Source organism: Acyrthosiphon pisum, chromosome A1, assembly GCF_005508785.2.
Source record: "Acyrthosiphon pisum isolate AL4f chromosome A1, pea_aphid_22Mar2018_4r6ur, whole genome shotgun sequence".
Lineage (NCBI taxonomy): Eukaryota > Metazoa > Arthropoda > Insecta > Hemiptera > Aphididae > Acyrthosiphon > Acyrthosiphon pisum.
Genome location: NC_042494.1, coordinates 62164890 through 62179168, shown reverse-complemented (window position 1 = coordinate 62179168; position 14279 = coordinate 62164890). Strand labels below are relative to the sequence as shown.

The following is a 14279-nucleotide window of genomic DNA, read 5'->3' as shown; positions in this document are numbered from 1 at the left end:
CATTAATGCATATTTTACTAAAACTTTGGAGGACCATCGTTAATAAACTAGCGAACCAAAATTGATGATTTGACTATTAAAATTTTCAGAAAAAAAAACTTTACCGGAATCCATTAAAAATATAGTGGTTACCATTTGTAAAAATAAAGTTGATTTTGCTATTGATACACCTGCGTGTTTAAAAATTTTGAAATTATTATAAAAAAAATTGCCTGATAAAAATAAAGAAACATGTCTTTTTACATTTTAACGAAATTCTATTTCATCGATCCATAATCGTTAAGAAACCCCGCGTACAATGACATAAGATACACCTTGTATATTTATGTATATTTTCTTCTTTCAAATTCATTATTTAATCAATTTAATAAATATGTGTATACATTATGGGTGTATTGAGACCCTATAGCCTTTTAAGTCGAACTAAAAATATGATTTATTTTTGTAACATGAAATGTATTTTAGCCCACTAAATAAATGGTTCATAGAGGTTGGGAATAAAATTGTACCTAGAAATAATACAACCTATTAATAACCTCTACTAAAAAATGTTAACAATCATAATAGCCAATATTATTATGCGCGGGCTTATAAAATGTTTGATATAAAATATGATTTATTTATGTAAAAACATAAACGAGCTCCACTCGTAATCTCTTTTGGTTTTGAATATATTAATTCATCACTGGATTTCAAATTTAAAACGTCGAGAGTACCCATCAAAATGTAGCAATCTATTTATTTTGATAGTATTATTATTAGAGTAATTATTAATCACCAATCGAGTTATTTGAAAATGGAACGAATTATCACCATTTCAAAACAATCCTGGACTAAAATATTTTACACTTTGCATTCATTATACAAATAACATATTATATATTATGCGGGGAACACAAAATTTGTACCTTCAAACAAAAAATGATCATAACTGCATTATTATGGGAATATAACAAAATATTTTGACGGACATTGTTAAAAGCTTGAATAAAACTATTAGAAAATTACAAATAAACGGTAAAATAGTTCATAGGTAGTCTGTGGATATGATTTGTAATTTTTAATCAATATAGGCTCAAATATTACCTCGTTGAAGTAAAAAACAAACAAATCAAAATATACTTTACACTTGTGGATTCAATGGTTTTAACCGGTTTTACTTTTTGTGTTCAATTAACTATATAAATAACTGTATAAGAAATATTATTCACGATGTTTATTTTTTTGCTTTACCTGTGTGAAATTTTGATAAGCTTTAAAAACTTACTAAATTAATTTGTGGTAAGACAGAATAACTACGATTAATTTAAAATTGAATTATTATTTTCGTGTACAAAAATCTGTAACTTCTATAATGTGTATTACACTATGGTGTTATGCTAATGAATCAAAATAAATTAAAGCGAAAAAGGTTTAAACATCCTCCCATTTTTATACACGTTACACACATAAAATTTATTTTATTTACGACTTTAATCCCCACAACTTTATATATGTCGACCGAGAGGAGGACACACCAGCGCAGAATGTTAGGCAAAGATGGGATTTTAATTTGGAATAATTTAATTTGAAGGCGGAGTTCTAGAGAAGCAGTATGTTGAAACTGTAGTATTTTTAGTCGACTCTCGTTAGCCGTAAAATGTACATTAAATTGCTACCCTTCTATCCATTTTATCATTTATAAAAATTGTATAAATGTTTCAATGAAAATCATCACATAAAATATATGTGCTCAATTATATTCAAAAATGTTTTCCAGTAAAAAGTTGGATTATTTTACAACTAAAAATGCTTTGATTTTTCAGTCGTAAATGCTAATTTTAAGGCCAACGTGCATTATGTATAAAAAGTATATCCAAAACCTAATGACAAATATTTAAATTTATTTAAAAATAAATTGTTTAATAGTATATGATATAGTCTTAATAGACTTTTTGTACGACATTATGGTCTGTGGATATAATTCCTTTCACATGAATACTAAATATTAAATAAATTCTCTAGTATTTTTTAAATTGTTCCAAACAGTTTGGTTATATTGATTATGGATAATGTCATCGTATTTTGTGAAGCAAATAGGAATAAATAAGAAATATTTTCTCACACATTTGTTTTGTTTATGTGTTACAGAAGAAGATATTGATGAGTTCAATATACACGTATCGAGGTACAGACCAGAAGAGTTAACAAAGCTCACAAAAATCACCAAGTTCAATAAAAAAGAGATTCAACTGATTTATAGAGGTTTTAAACAGGTATGTTCCTAATAAAATATTAAAGACAGTTTGACATTTTTTCTTGGCACTTTGAAGCAGCATTACAAAAATTGCATTTTAATATCTCAATTATTAGGAGTAGATGACTAACAAAGGAAAACATTTTTCTTACGTCATTGCATTTTCTTAAGACATAATGATTAATAGCTGAGTAATGCCGAGTAGTTTCTAAGATAAAAGCATAAAGCCCATTGCATTAATTAAGTTACTCATCTATATAATAATAAAGAGTGTTTTTGATTACTTATAAACAATGTTTTTTTGTAGAAGTACAAAAATGTGCGACCCTATTAAGATTGTTAGATTTAATTTTATAAGTTATTTTAAAATGGTAAAAATGTAGGTATAAATTGTTTTTATATTAATTAAAATTTATTTATATACGGGTATCCATGTTATAAATAATTTTTTCTAAACTATTTTCTAATATATAATTTTATATAGTTCCTTTTATACTTCTAATATAACGCCCTATTTTTTATTTTATGAATTTCTAGATAACTACAATGTAATTTGAAAAAAATGACTTTTCTATACTATATATTATATTAAATTTTAAATTGAAAAGGTCCCACATAAAACTTTATGTGTTTTTTAACTGTCAAAACTAGTATCCTCTAAAATAAACTGAACAAAAAATCACAAGTACAGTACCTATAGTAATTGAAAACCAATAACGTGATATAGCCGTTGAATAATACTTATTTAGTTTATATAATATATTTTAATTCTTTAACTTTGAATTTAAGAAAATGATATACCGAATGATTGGTGTCTACCAAAGATTATCTAAATTTAAATAGGTCACTTGTGAAAAAAATTCTGTTTTCATAAACTTTTTAACTTTTAGAACAATATAGATATTATCAGATATTCATATTTCTGTAAATATTTCTTTTTAACAATACACCTAGCATTAATACATTCATGTGTCTACTTACGTATTTTCATTTGTCAAATACTAAAGTTGTACAAATAAGAAATACTGAAAAGTCCAAAACTCTTAACTATGATTAGCTTTGTTTAGTTATTTGTAAATACATTTCTTTAAATATAAAACTAATATATACTTTTTGTTTTAGGAGTGCCCTACTGGTATGGTAGATGAAGATTCGTTCAAACACATATTCTCACAGTTCTTTCCCCAAGGTGGTTAGTAAATAAATTAATGGATATTTTAGAGAAAAATATGTCTTATTAAATATTTTTACGATGCAATGTATTTGCATACATATATAACAACAGGTTATTATTAATTGGTTCCTATTTATTATTTGAATCAATCTGTAATGTGTACATCTACCTATTTAATAAATTATTTTTCAAATTGAGATGATTAATTATGTACAACATTTATTTTAGATGCCTCACAATATGCCCAATATGTGTTCAATACAATCAAGAGAAATCAAACTGGAAAAATTAGCTTCGAAGTAATTCAATTTTGCTTATAAAGTTTTAGCTTTAAAATAAAATTTACTTATAGTATATTATACCCGATTACCATATAAATTGAATGATCAATGAGTAAATCATAAATAGCATTAAACCGAATATTGATAAAGAATTATGAGTTAGAGCGTATAAAGTTAGGAAGGTATAAATTAAAACATTTCCGGAGCAAAATAAATTTAATTAGGTATACCAGATTTCCGTAAAACCCTTATTTGCACTGATAAATCAACTACATTAAAAGTAATAATTACAAAACACGAATGCAATTAGAAACTATGCCAAATAAAAAATTATATTATATTATTCTGATACAATAATAATATGAAGTGTACTTATTGTACTTCTTGTACATATTGCATCTACATCAAACTTATTCTTTACTTTTTCTTTAGGTTGTATACCTATTAGATATGTGCTTTTGGTAGTTATGTATAGGATTATTGTATGTAGTTTTGTACGTATAACATTTTATGATATCTTCTGAATTATTACAACATAATTTGTTAGTATCCAATTCAGCAAATAGCTATAATTATTATAATACAAGTAGGCAACTAAAAATCTGGAAATGTGTTAGTTAACATTTTTTTTTTCCTAAAAAAACTATATCAAGGTAACTTTGGTTTTTTAAATTAAAATATTTAAAAAAAATGTTTAGTACAGCTTCATGCACACAAAGAATTGCACTTTTGCACTGTTTATATAGTTGAAATATTTGTAAAATCATTTACTTGAATTTTATTCTTAACGGTTTTTTTTTTAAATGTATATTGTCGATCAAAAGGTCAAAAGAAAAACTTTTTAAATTCATCTCAGAAAGGACAACGAACAAAAAGTACCTGAAGTTTCTTATCAATGATTTTCAACCATTATGATGAGAAAATCTTTTTTATACTCGTTTCCAATTGTATAGTGTTAACGTGGACCCTTGATGTCTTTGAAAAACTGTTGTTAAGTTATAAAATAGTTTCAAGAAAAATTAAAAATACCTTTTTAAGAAGACAATAATTATGTCTTGTATAATGCATTAAAAAAATTAATGAGTTTTTTAATACAGCGTGTATATACAATATTAATAAAAATAACTAAACTAATCAAAAGTTAGGTAAATTGTAAATACTAATTATAAAAATCGGGGCAAATGCAAATACAATTTTTTAATAGTAAAAATAAAAATAATTTTCATTGTTGTTGGTAATTTTATTATTTTAATTTTCTAATACTTTCACCGTTATTATAAAATTAATTAAAACGTAATAGTTATTATTTTTGCTACCGTTGTATATTTTTCCCCGATTTGTTTTTAATTACCACAGTCCACTTATAGACGTATTATTAATTAAATTATATATAAATTATTTTCAATGCAGTTTAATGCATGATGCATATAACTGATATAATAATAAATTAGATACATTTAAATAAGAACACTTGCAAGCCGTAGGTCAAATTAACCATTGTAAATAATATATTTACAATTACAATTAATGGTAATAGCCAATAGGTGTTGGTGTGCGATTATGTTTTATTTAATTTTCATTACTTTTTACTCAGATGTATATGATCGTCCGCTCACACAGTTCTATACAAAAATAAACTTTATAATAAATTATATGTGTGCTACCGAAGTACTCAATAATAACCCAAAGGAATTTCAATTTATTTTTACGATATTTCTTCAATAAATAACTATTGTCTTGATTTTAATACTCTCTGAGAAGCTTGAAATTCCATTGAGGTCGTATAGGTACCTATAAACATTTTAATACTACTGCAGTCAATAAACATAATAAAAATACAACTTCGTGATATTACATAGGTAAGTTGTTAATTGATATTTTTAATGGTTTGAAAATTCTGTATTATTTAAAATTTGAACGATTATAATAATGGTATATAATAATGGTTTTTATTTTTATTTTGATAATTAAATACCTAATAGTAGAAAAAAAACTTAAATCGTTTTTCCACTTTATAAAAAAGAATAATTTCGATTAAAAAGTTACCACAAATTATTAAAAAAAATAGTTTTATTAAAAAATACCAACCTATAGGTACAATATGTATATTATAGGTTTTCAGTATGAAGAATTCATATTTATTTTAATAATAAAGTAGGAACCTATATAATATTATAACATGGTATACTTAATACTAATATGACTTAGCGTAAAATGTAAATATTAAATAAAATGTATAGCACATTTTTCTTTTTAATATAAATAAAGCGTTCACTAATTTAAACAAACATAGTGTAAGATTATATGATTAAAATGAAATATAATATGCTTGAATAATTTGTTTATTTTTATTTTAAACAACAGCTGTACTTCATTAAAAGCTATTTTTCATTAATTAATGAAATCTAACTTACAACCAACTGTTAACTTACAAATTACAATAACATTAAAATCTTTACCAACCTTTTTTTTATTATTTTGTTTAAAATTTAAAAAATGTTCTAATTAGTTTTTCTAGCGTAGGTAATAAAAAACTAAAAACAAATAATTTATTACATTTTAGGGAATATTTGTCACAAACAGAACTGAAATAATAATATTAATATAGTTTCGCCAATTATTTATTGATTTACTACATTAACGTGAAATAATCAAATAATTTCATTCATTTTTGAGATAAATATAATATTTACAATTTTGAACATTTTTTTTCACATAATGCACTGCAATGCAGTTATTTTTAAAGTTTGACTTACCATAATACATATAATTAATAACCATAATACGAGTCAAAAAATCTCTTATACCTATTTTCTATTAGGTAACTTTTTTTATTGAGAAACTATATGAATATTTGGTTTTCGTACATTTTAAAATATATTTTTACATTCAACATTTTATTACATAGTATGCATTCGTATCTATTCAAAAAATGTACAAAATATTTGAACATTCGTTATTCTAATGAATACCTACCTTAAAATTTTAAAAAACAAACGTTATAATATATACCAAATCACAATATTTTAAAACAATAGTAATCCTATTCCATACCCTAAGGGCTAGTTGCACCGTCTCTGATTAAAGTTAACCAGAGTTTAATCGGCCGAATTTGCCCGGTTAAATATCTGTTATCAGCTGATTAAGCTTAATCGAAGTTTAACCGTAGACGGTGCAACTGGCCCTTACTAATACTCACAGTTTTTAAAATGCGGTTATTTATCATTGCATTCAAATGTATAATAACCACTGTTCTACGGCGGGTTAAGCGAAGCGAGACGAATGCCCAATAGCCGGTCTCTGTAGTCTGTATATACTGCCATGGCTTAGTTAAATAATGTATATAATAACTAAAATCAATAAATATAAGTAAGAACCCATATTGAATGAACACATTAATATTTAAGGATAGTCATTAAACGTGCAATGGATTTCAATGTTTTCACTACATTACCTTTGCAAATTAATTTGATTTGTTATATTTTATAAAATATATAGATGAATATAGCTATTAAGTATATAAGCGCTTAACAGGGATTGTCTATGACATAATAATATGTAATCACATCTTTTAAAAAATATTGACAATCGTGATGCAATATTATAAATTGTACAAAGTTTCCAAAATCAGTTTTGTCATTAATACACCGCTAATGGTTCTATATCAATGAACATGCGTAGTACTTTATAGATAATTCAGTCATTGTCCATTGTAACACCCAGTAACAGACCTAGGTATAATTATTTATTATTCTAATCAATATAATATGTGATTATAAATAAAAACTAACATGAATAGTTAGGTCATAATATAATTGTAGTATTAATAATTGAGAATGAAATGTGTTGAGTTAAAATGGAGGAAGTCTGACTCAGAGGTTGAGTTCAAGTGACTTCCTCAACACTGTTGTAATAATTGTCTGATGTAGTGCTATGAACCTACCTATAATGTGGTGATAAACATGTACTCTACAATATTATTGTGTTAAATAATATAAAAGGTACTTCAAAATCGAAATTAGTTGAAAAATCCCATTTTCATGGTATTATTTCATTTATACTTTGCTTGATATAATATAATATTGTGCAGTAATAATAATAATTGTTTTACTCGTCTACATTAAATATTGTACGATTTAAGTTGAAATTACTCATCCCCTGCATATAGGTGCCCATTTTTAATGGTAATTCCTATTCTTTTATTAAATATCAGTCATGTATATAGGTAACGATGTTTAATATGACTGCCACGTATTGAAAATGTTATTATTTTTGTTATGTACTCGTTACTGATTTTCAAAAGAGTATATTATGTACCCAGACCACTATAACGAGTTATCGTGCTACGCCTTCCAGTGACAAAGCGTGTCCGTTAAACCGGAAAATAATCATATATTTTTTATTATATTATATTATATTTGTTTTCCGCATGACTGTATTCGTTACAGCAATACATTACATCAAACTTAATTCAATATTGTAAATAATCTTTGCTAACGAGATTTAAAAAAATGTAGGTACCTTCAGCAAATATTATTCAATAATTAAAATAATAATAAAAATTTAAAAAATAATAATAGAGTGGTAATGTGAAAATCGTTTTATATATTTTATTATCTTACATACCTACTATAAGATAAAATATGTACCTATTCATTTTTTTTTTCATGTCCTAATAAGTGATATGTGCCCATTATGACACATTATAATATTATATATCCATTCATACGATTAACTTGCACATTATGATTGATGTAAATAATAAGTTAGTTTATTTTTTAAAGACAAAATAGAATATGATTAACGTAAAAAAAAAATACAGGATAATTACAAAGTAGCTAAAAAATAAAAAATAAAGAAAAAGAAAATAAATGATATATGTCTATTTGTCTTAAAAATAAACTAACTTATTAAATAATTGATATCACCACTAATGAGTTTGTGGCTCATTTAAGCTTGATGTTTAATAAAATGATCCATTGGAAATAATTGCAATCATAACAGAGGTGTACTGTTTAGCAGCTTCTAATTCTGCAATTATGGAAGATATGAAAACCAAACTTTTAATTCAGTAGAATAATACAATAAGCAAAAAACCCATATTAAATACTAAATTTTTTGGAGTTATACGAGATTTACTTTTAAAAATATTAATTTTTGATAAAAAATAATTACTTTTTCAAATTAATAAAAATAATTTACGCATATCTAGTTTAATTACGTATGTTGGTTGATAGAACACTTAAATAGCTATAAAATAAAAAAAAATTACGTCAAAATGTTGAATAGTTTTGACGATACATATAAATGTGTGATAGGTTTGGTTTTGATAAAAAAAAGCTAGACCCACTCTTTAAAGGGTATTTCTTCATAATTTTGGGTATTTTTATATGACGTCAGCCGGTCACTTCCTCCCGGCACACATAGTATAATAACTAAATAACTTCTTGTAATTATAATTAATATAATGCATATTTTTTCATAGGATTTTTTGGCCATATTGTCCAAAGTTTCTCGAGGAAGTGTTCAAGAGAAACTTCATTGGATATTTGGATTGTATGATCTCAATAAAGACGGAGTTATAACAAAAAAAGAAATGCAAGACGTAGTACATTCCATTTATAGCATGCTAGGGAGACATACTGACCCACAAGTAGATGATCAATCTGCAAAAGACCATGTTGACCGAATATTTCATGTAAGTGGCTTATAATTATATCATTATTGTTTAAGAACAAGTAAAAATATTGAAAGAAAGAATATTTAAAGAAAGTAAAAAGGTACTTAGTACCCAGGTACTTAAATTAATTAAAAAAAAAAAAAACTATGATTTTATTATTATTATTATTATATTAGGTGCTATGAAAACAATTATATTAATGTTTTTATCATATTATAATCATATAGGTAAATAAAAATATAAATGTATTGAAAACAATATACAATTTTATACATAATATTATGATACCCTATTGTTTTTAATTTTTTTTCATTTGGTCCTTTTTAAATATTGATAAAATAAGTATATTGTAAATTTAAATCAATAAATTAATTATTATTCACATTGAAATACTCTTAAATAATATTAATTTATGCGGCCACGGCGCCGATTTATTATTCGGCTGGAATAATAATAATAATAATAATAATCGTCATTCGGTGTTATTTGTTTCAGTTAATTGACAAAAACAATGACGGTAACGTGACCTTAGATGAGTTGATCGAATGGTGCAGCCGGGACGAGGGAATACTCCAGTCACTGGACACGTTGGACACTGTTTTGTGAAACGAGCCACGCTCGCCCGAAGTGCGCGTGGGCACGAGAGACCGGGCGAGCCTGTTCAATTGGTAGACAGCCGAAATAAACTTATGTGGTGACGAGAAAGAACTAAATTTAAAAAACAAAAAACAATACACAATGACATAAAATCAAACAACTCTGCTAGACGGCCGCAGTGACCACCTACCCTTTTTGGCTATAGGAGAATGTCAGCGTAACTTATTAATACATTCTTATCTCTATGTGTCGGTGTCACTATACTCACGATTGCTCATTATAATATCTTACAATTAAAATATAGGTAAAATACCCAATAAATGAGGGGAAGGGGCACTATCGCAATATTTATCTCTATAATAGTACCTAAATACCACCCGCCTTCTTGGTGCACTTATTTAATTGGTTGTAAAACCTTATAATATTGTGTGTGAACTGCTTGGGAAGATCGGTTTTGTTATTGTTTTGTAAGTGGCAGACGCAGACAACAGAATATAACGTTATACGCTGACATAATTTTAACAACGATTGCTGTACGACCGTCGATCGGATATAATATTATGTACGCGAACCGGAAACAATCGCATCGTTATAATAAACAATAATATTGTACTATATTACTATACTATCCACCGCCGGAAACGCGTCTATCTGTATACTCCATACCGTACGTCCGTACCTAACCATATTGGTCTACCATTTTTGTTACCTATATAGTTTTTTTGTGCCTAAATACAACACGTAATTTTATAAGACCTATAATAATTGGCTTAAAACAAAATATTATTATGTATTTTTATCGATTTATTGACGTTAATAGAGTTTGCTGGAATAATTTTTATTACATGAGATAAAAAAAAAATTTTCAATATATTTCTTTCACAGTAATAATGTAGTCATACAATATGATATTTATATCGTCATTGTGAAGTTACTAATACTTAATATTATAATAATTCTGTTTGCTACAGGGTAATCTAAAAAGTGTGTCCAATTGTTCTTCCTATTGGATACTTCAATGTTTTCACGTTATAAATAATTATAATATATTATAATCAAACAAATGTTAATATAGTAACTCTTTAACCTAAGTTCAACTTATTTATTTGTTTCTATTGTATTTATTGGTATTGTGTTATTATTATTGTTATATCCCCTGACAATACTAATAATTGTAAGATAATAGTACTTTTTTTTTTTTAACCGTCGAATATTAAATATGTCTAATAGGTTCTAAGATAGTAAATAACTAATAAGCTAATAATTCATACTTCAAATGGCCTACATTGATAGGTTTTAATTGTTTCAGTTATTCAGTGTTCTTCTCGTTCATAATTACTTGATACTTCTTCTTTGATATGTTTGAAAATTTGTACTTCAAGTTGTGAATATCAAAAAAATGTACTGTCATACTTGATATTTTTGATAGATAATTTACCCTATACCTACCTGTAGTGTATAGGTACAATATAATAATTATTATTCATGCATTAATTCATCAATCAATAAAAAGAAAATATATACAATTTTATATATTTTGTTATTGTTAATAGGGATATGAAACACATATCAAAAATATAACTCAGGTAATGTGTATCTTCAATAGGTAAATCCAAATTATACAATAAAATTAGGTTTGCGATTATTGGTTTTATTACAATGTATTTATTTCATAACAAATCATAAAATGTAAAACACTACACTTTGAATAAATAAAATTGTATTATTTTCTTTCAACAGTCAATGTATGTAATGTTGATATTATATTCACAAAATATCTATACCTATCAAAATTCTTATCGAAACCGAGCAAAATTAAATACAAAAACTAACAATAAACTTAATTTAAATTACGAATGATTATGGTAATTAATGTCCGTTAGGTTTGTGTTCATACGAATTAATGTAAAGTTAAAGAAAAATATTTAATGTCAAACTTAATTTATTGTTTACCTCGCCCAATCCCTATATATAACTAAATGTCTAAATGTCTAAGTAATAATGAGATATTAAAATGACATTGTGTTCATATAAATATATATGTAATTAAAAATTTCAAACGTAAAATTTAATACCTATTTTAAATTATTAAATACAATATTACGTTCTAAAAAGTCTTTTGAGGAATGAACATATTATTATTTTTATTGGAATTCGTAAAATGTTCACGTAGACTACAACTTACTGTTGCTTGTTGGAACTCTGTATTTTACTCAATGAAAATAAGTTGTGCTTAAATTGATAGGTACCAAATCGTCCAGTCACCTTTTATATTTTATTTATACTACCTATACGTATTTTAATTTAGCCCTTGATATATTATTTATGTATTATGTATAATATATTTATTCAGTAAATTTAAACACAACTTATTTTTATCGATATTTATTTTGATTTTTAAATTTAATATTATATGAATTTATTGTATTATTATTATTATTATTATTATTATTATTATTATTATTATTATTATTATTATTATTATAAATGCATATTATTGTACCTATGCCTTTTGAATATGTGATGTACTATTATATTATTTCAATGGAATTCATTGTAATTTATTGTAAATAAAAATTCTTCCATTACAATTGGTACTTTTGATAACAATATTTGAAGATTTAAGGATTTATATTCTATTTTTATTTCGATACTTAGGTATATCACCATCTAATATAGTCATGTATCACCCATCCGAAAAATAATAAATTATAAAATAGAGGTTCGATAGGTATATAATATTATGTAAGTAGATACCTAAATTTATAGCACCACACTTAATAATAATAATATTATTACTACTTAATTAATTTTAAAATTAAGTTTAATTATTTACCTATTTCTTATTTTGTTCAAATAAAACAACAAGTTCCTACCTACAAAAATCGTGTTAATGCATAGTTTTGCAAAAAGCAATTAAATTAAATTAACCCTTTATTATATTATCTTTAAGATTAATATCTATATATAGAAGTTAAAAGTAATAACTCTAATATTATAAAAACATATTTCAAGATGAATGTGTAAGTATGTAACTTATTAAGATATACTATACCACAGATATGTATTTTATAGTTTTATTTAAAAGGAGACTCCATCTGCAAAGTTCCAATAATAATACTTATGCTTATGAATTATGATCCTATGATCATGCAGAGTGGCTGTTAAAGTATAAACCCTTTTTAAAATTAAATTATATATAAATTTAATAATTTTTATAAATTTACCTATCAAAATATATTTTGTACCTATGATATATCTACATGGTTCAATGGTCCATAATATATAGATGACAATCACTATATATAGATTAACGGGCGGCGCTAAACACGACTATTTCACCAATTATTCTCAAACGTTATAAATTATAACCACGAATATAATATTCAAAACACTATTGATAGGTAGGTACTAAATAGAAAGTATCAAATATTATTGATCAATCAACTTAAGAAATTATATTATATGTTATAAATTATAGGTAATTATTATTTTGACCAGTGGAGGATCTAAGATTTTTTTGGTAGGTTAATGTTGATAAAGCGTCTTGAGTAGGAACTTATCATGAACAACTTCCGCCACTTCAAGGTAAAAACAAATTTTACCTATTTTTTGGTAGTAGTCTACAATGTATACGTTTATTTCTACGTGATACCAGCTGATATCTAAGTAATGTATAATAAAAAAAAGTTCAATATGCGGAACGGTGGGTTATTTAGCTCCCAAGCGTTCCCACCTAAATCCTCCACTGATTTTGGTACCTACCTAAATTGTATTAGTTTAATCTAATTCCAAAAAATTCCTTTTATAAATATTTTATTGTTAGGTGCAGATAATGGGTTATTTGTTTATTTTAAACTTTTTCTAATATGTTAAACTATTGCCTACTTAACGATCTACGTCCTTATAAGGTATTTAAGAAAAAAATATATGTTATACTTAAAAATTATTTATTTATTTCACATTATTAAATAGAGATTTTAAATGTAATGGGTATTAGGAGTATTAATATATGAGAAGTGAGAGGGGGAAATACCCACACAGCTTTGCTTACCCTGAAATTTCTTGGGTGCTGAAGCCCTTCTAATATGTTTAGATGATTTGCACCTATAAGTATTATAATAATCATATTATGGTCAGTAATAGTGGTATATAATATCTATACAAAAAAAATAAAGAAAATATTAAAGCTAATGATGTACAAATATTGGTAGATAGTAGATATACCTACCTAGAAAATTATTGAAAAAAAGAGCCCCGAAAAATTATTTTCACTCATCCCGCAAAAGCGTAAACTCTAGTTAAAAATTA

At 25.2% G+C, this 14279-nt stretch overlaps 1 protein-coding gene across 2 annotated transcripts in view; it reads left to right on the top strand.

Annotated features, from left to right (window-relative positions):
• Positions 1–12578, top strand: part of LOC100162117 (Kv channel-interacting protein 2) — a 142251-nt gene extending 129673 nt beyond the window's left edge. For both annotated transcript variants that reach the window (XM_029487358.1, XM_029487359.1), the window contains 5 exons: positions 2131–2255; positions 3359–3428; positions 3639–3709; positions 9177–9389; positions 9867–12578. In XM_029487358.1, the coding sequence (XP_029343218.1) occupies positions 2131–2255; positions 3359–3428; positions 3639–3709; positions 9177–9389; positions 9867–9977 (590 nt within the window). In that variant the 3' untranslated portion in view covers positions 9978–12578. The remainder of the gene's footprint in view (positions 1–2130; positions 2256–3358; positions 3429–3638; positions 3710–9176; positions 9390–9866) is intronic.
• The last annotated feature ends 1701 nt before the right edge of the window (positions 12579–14279 follow it).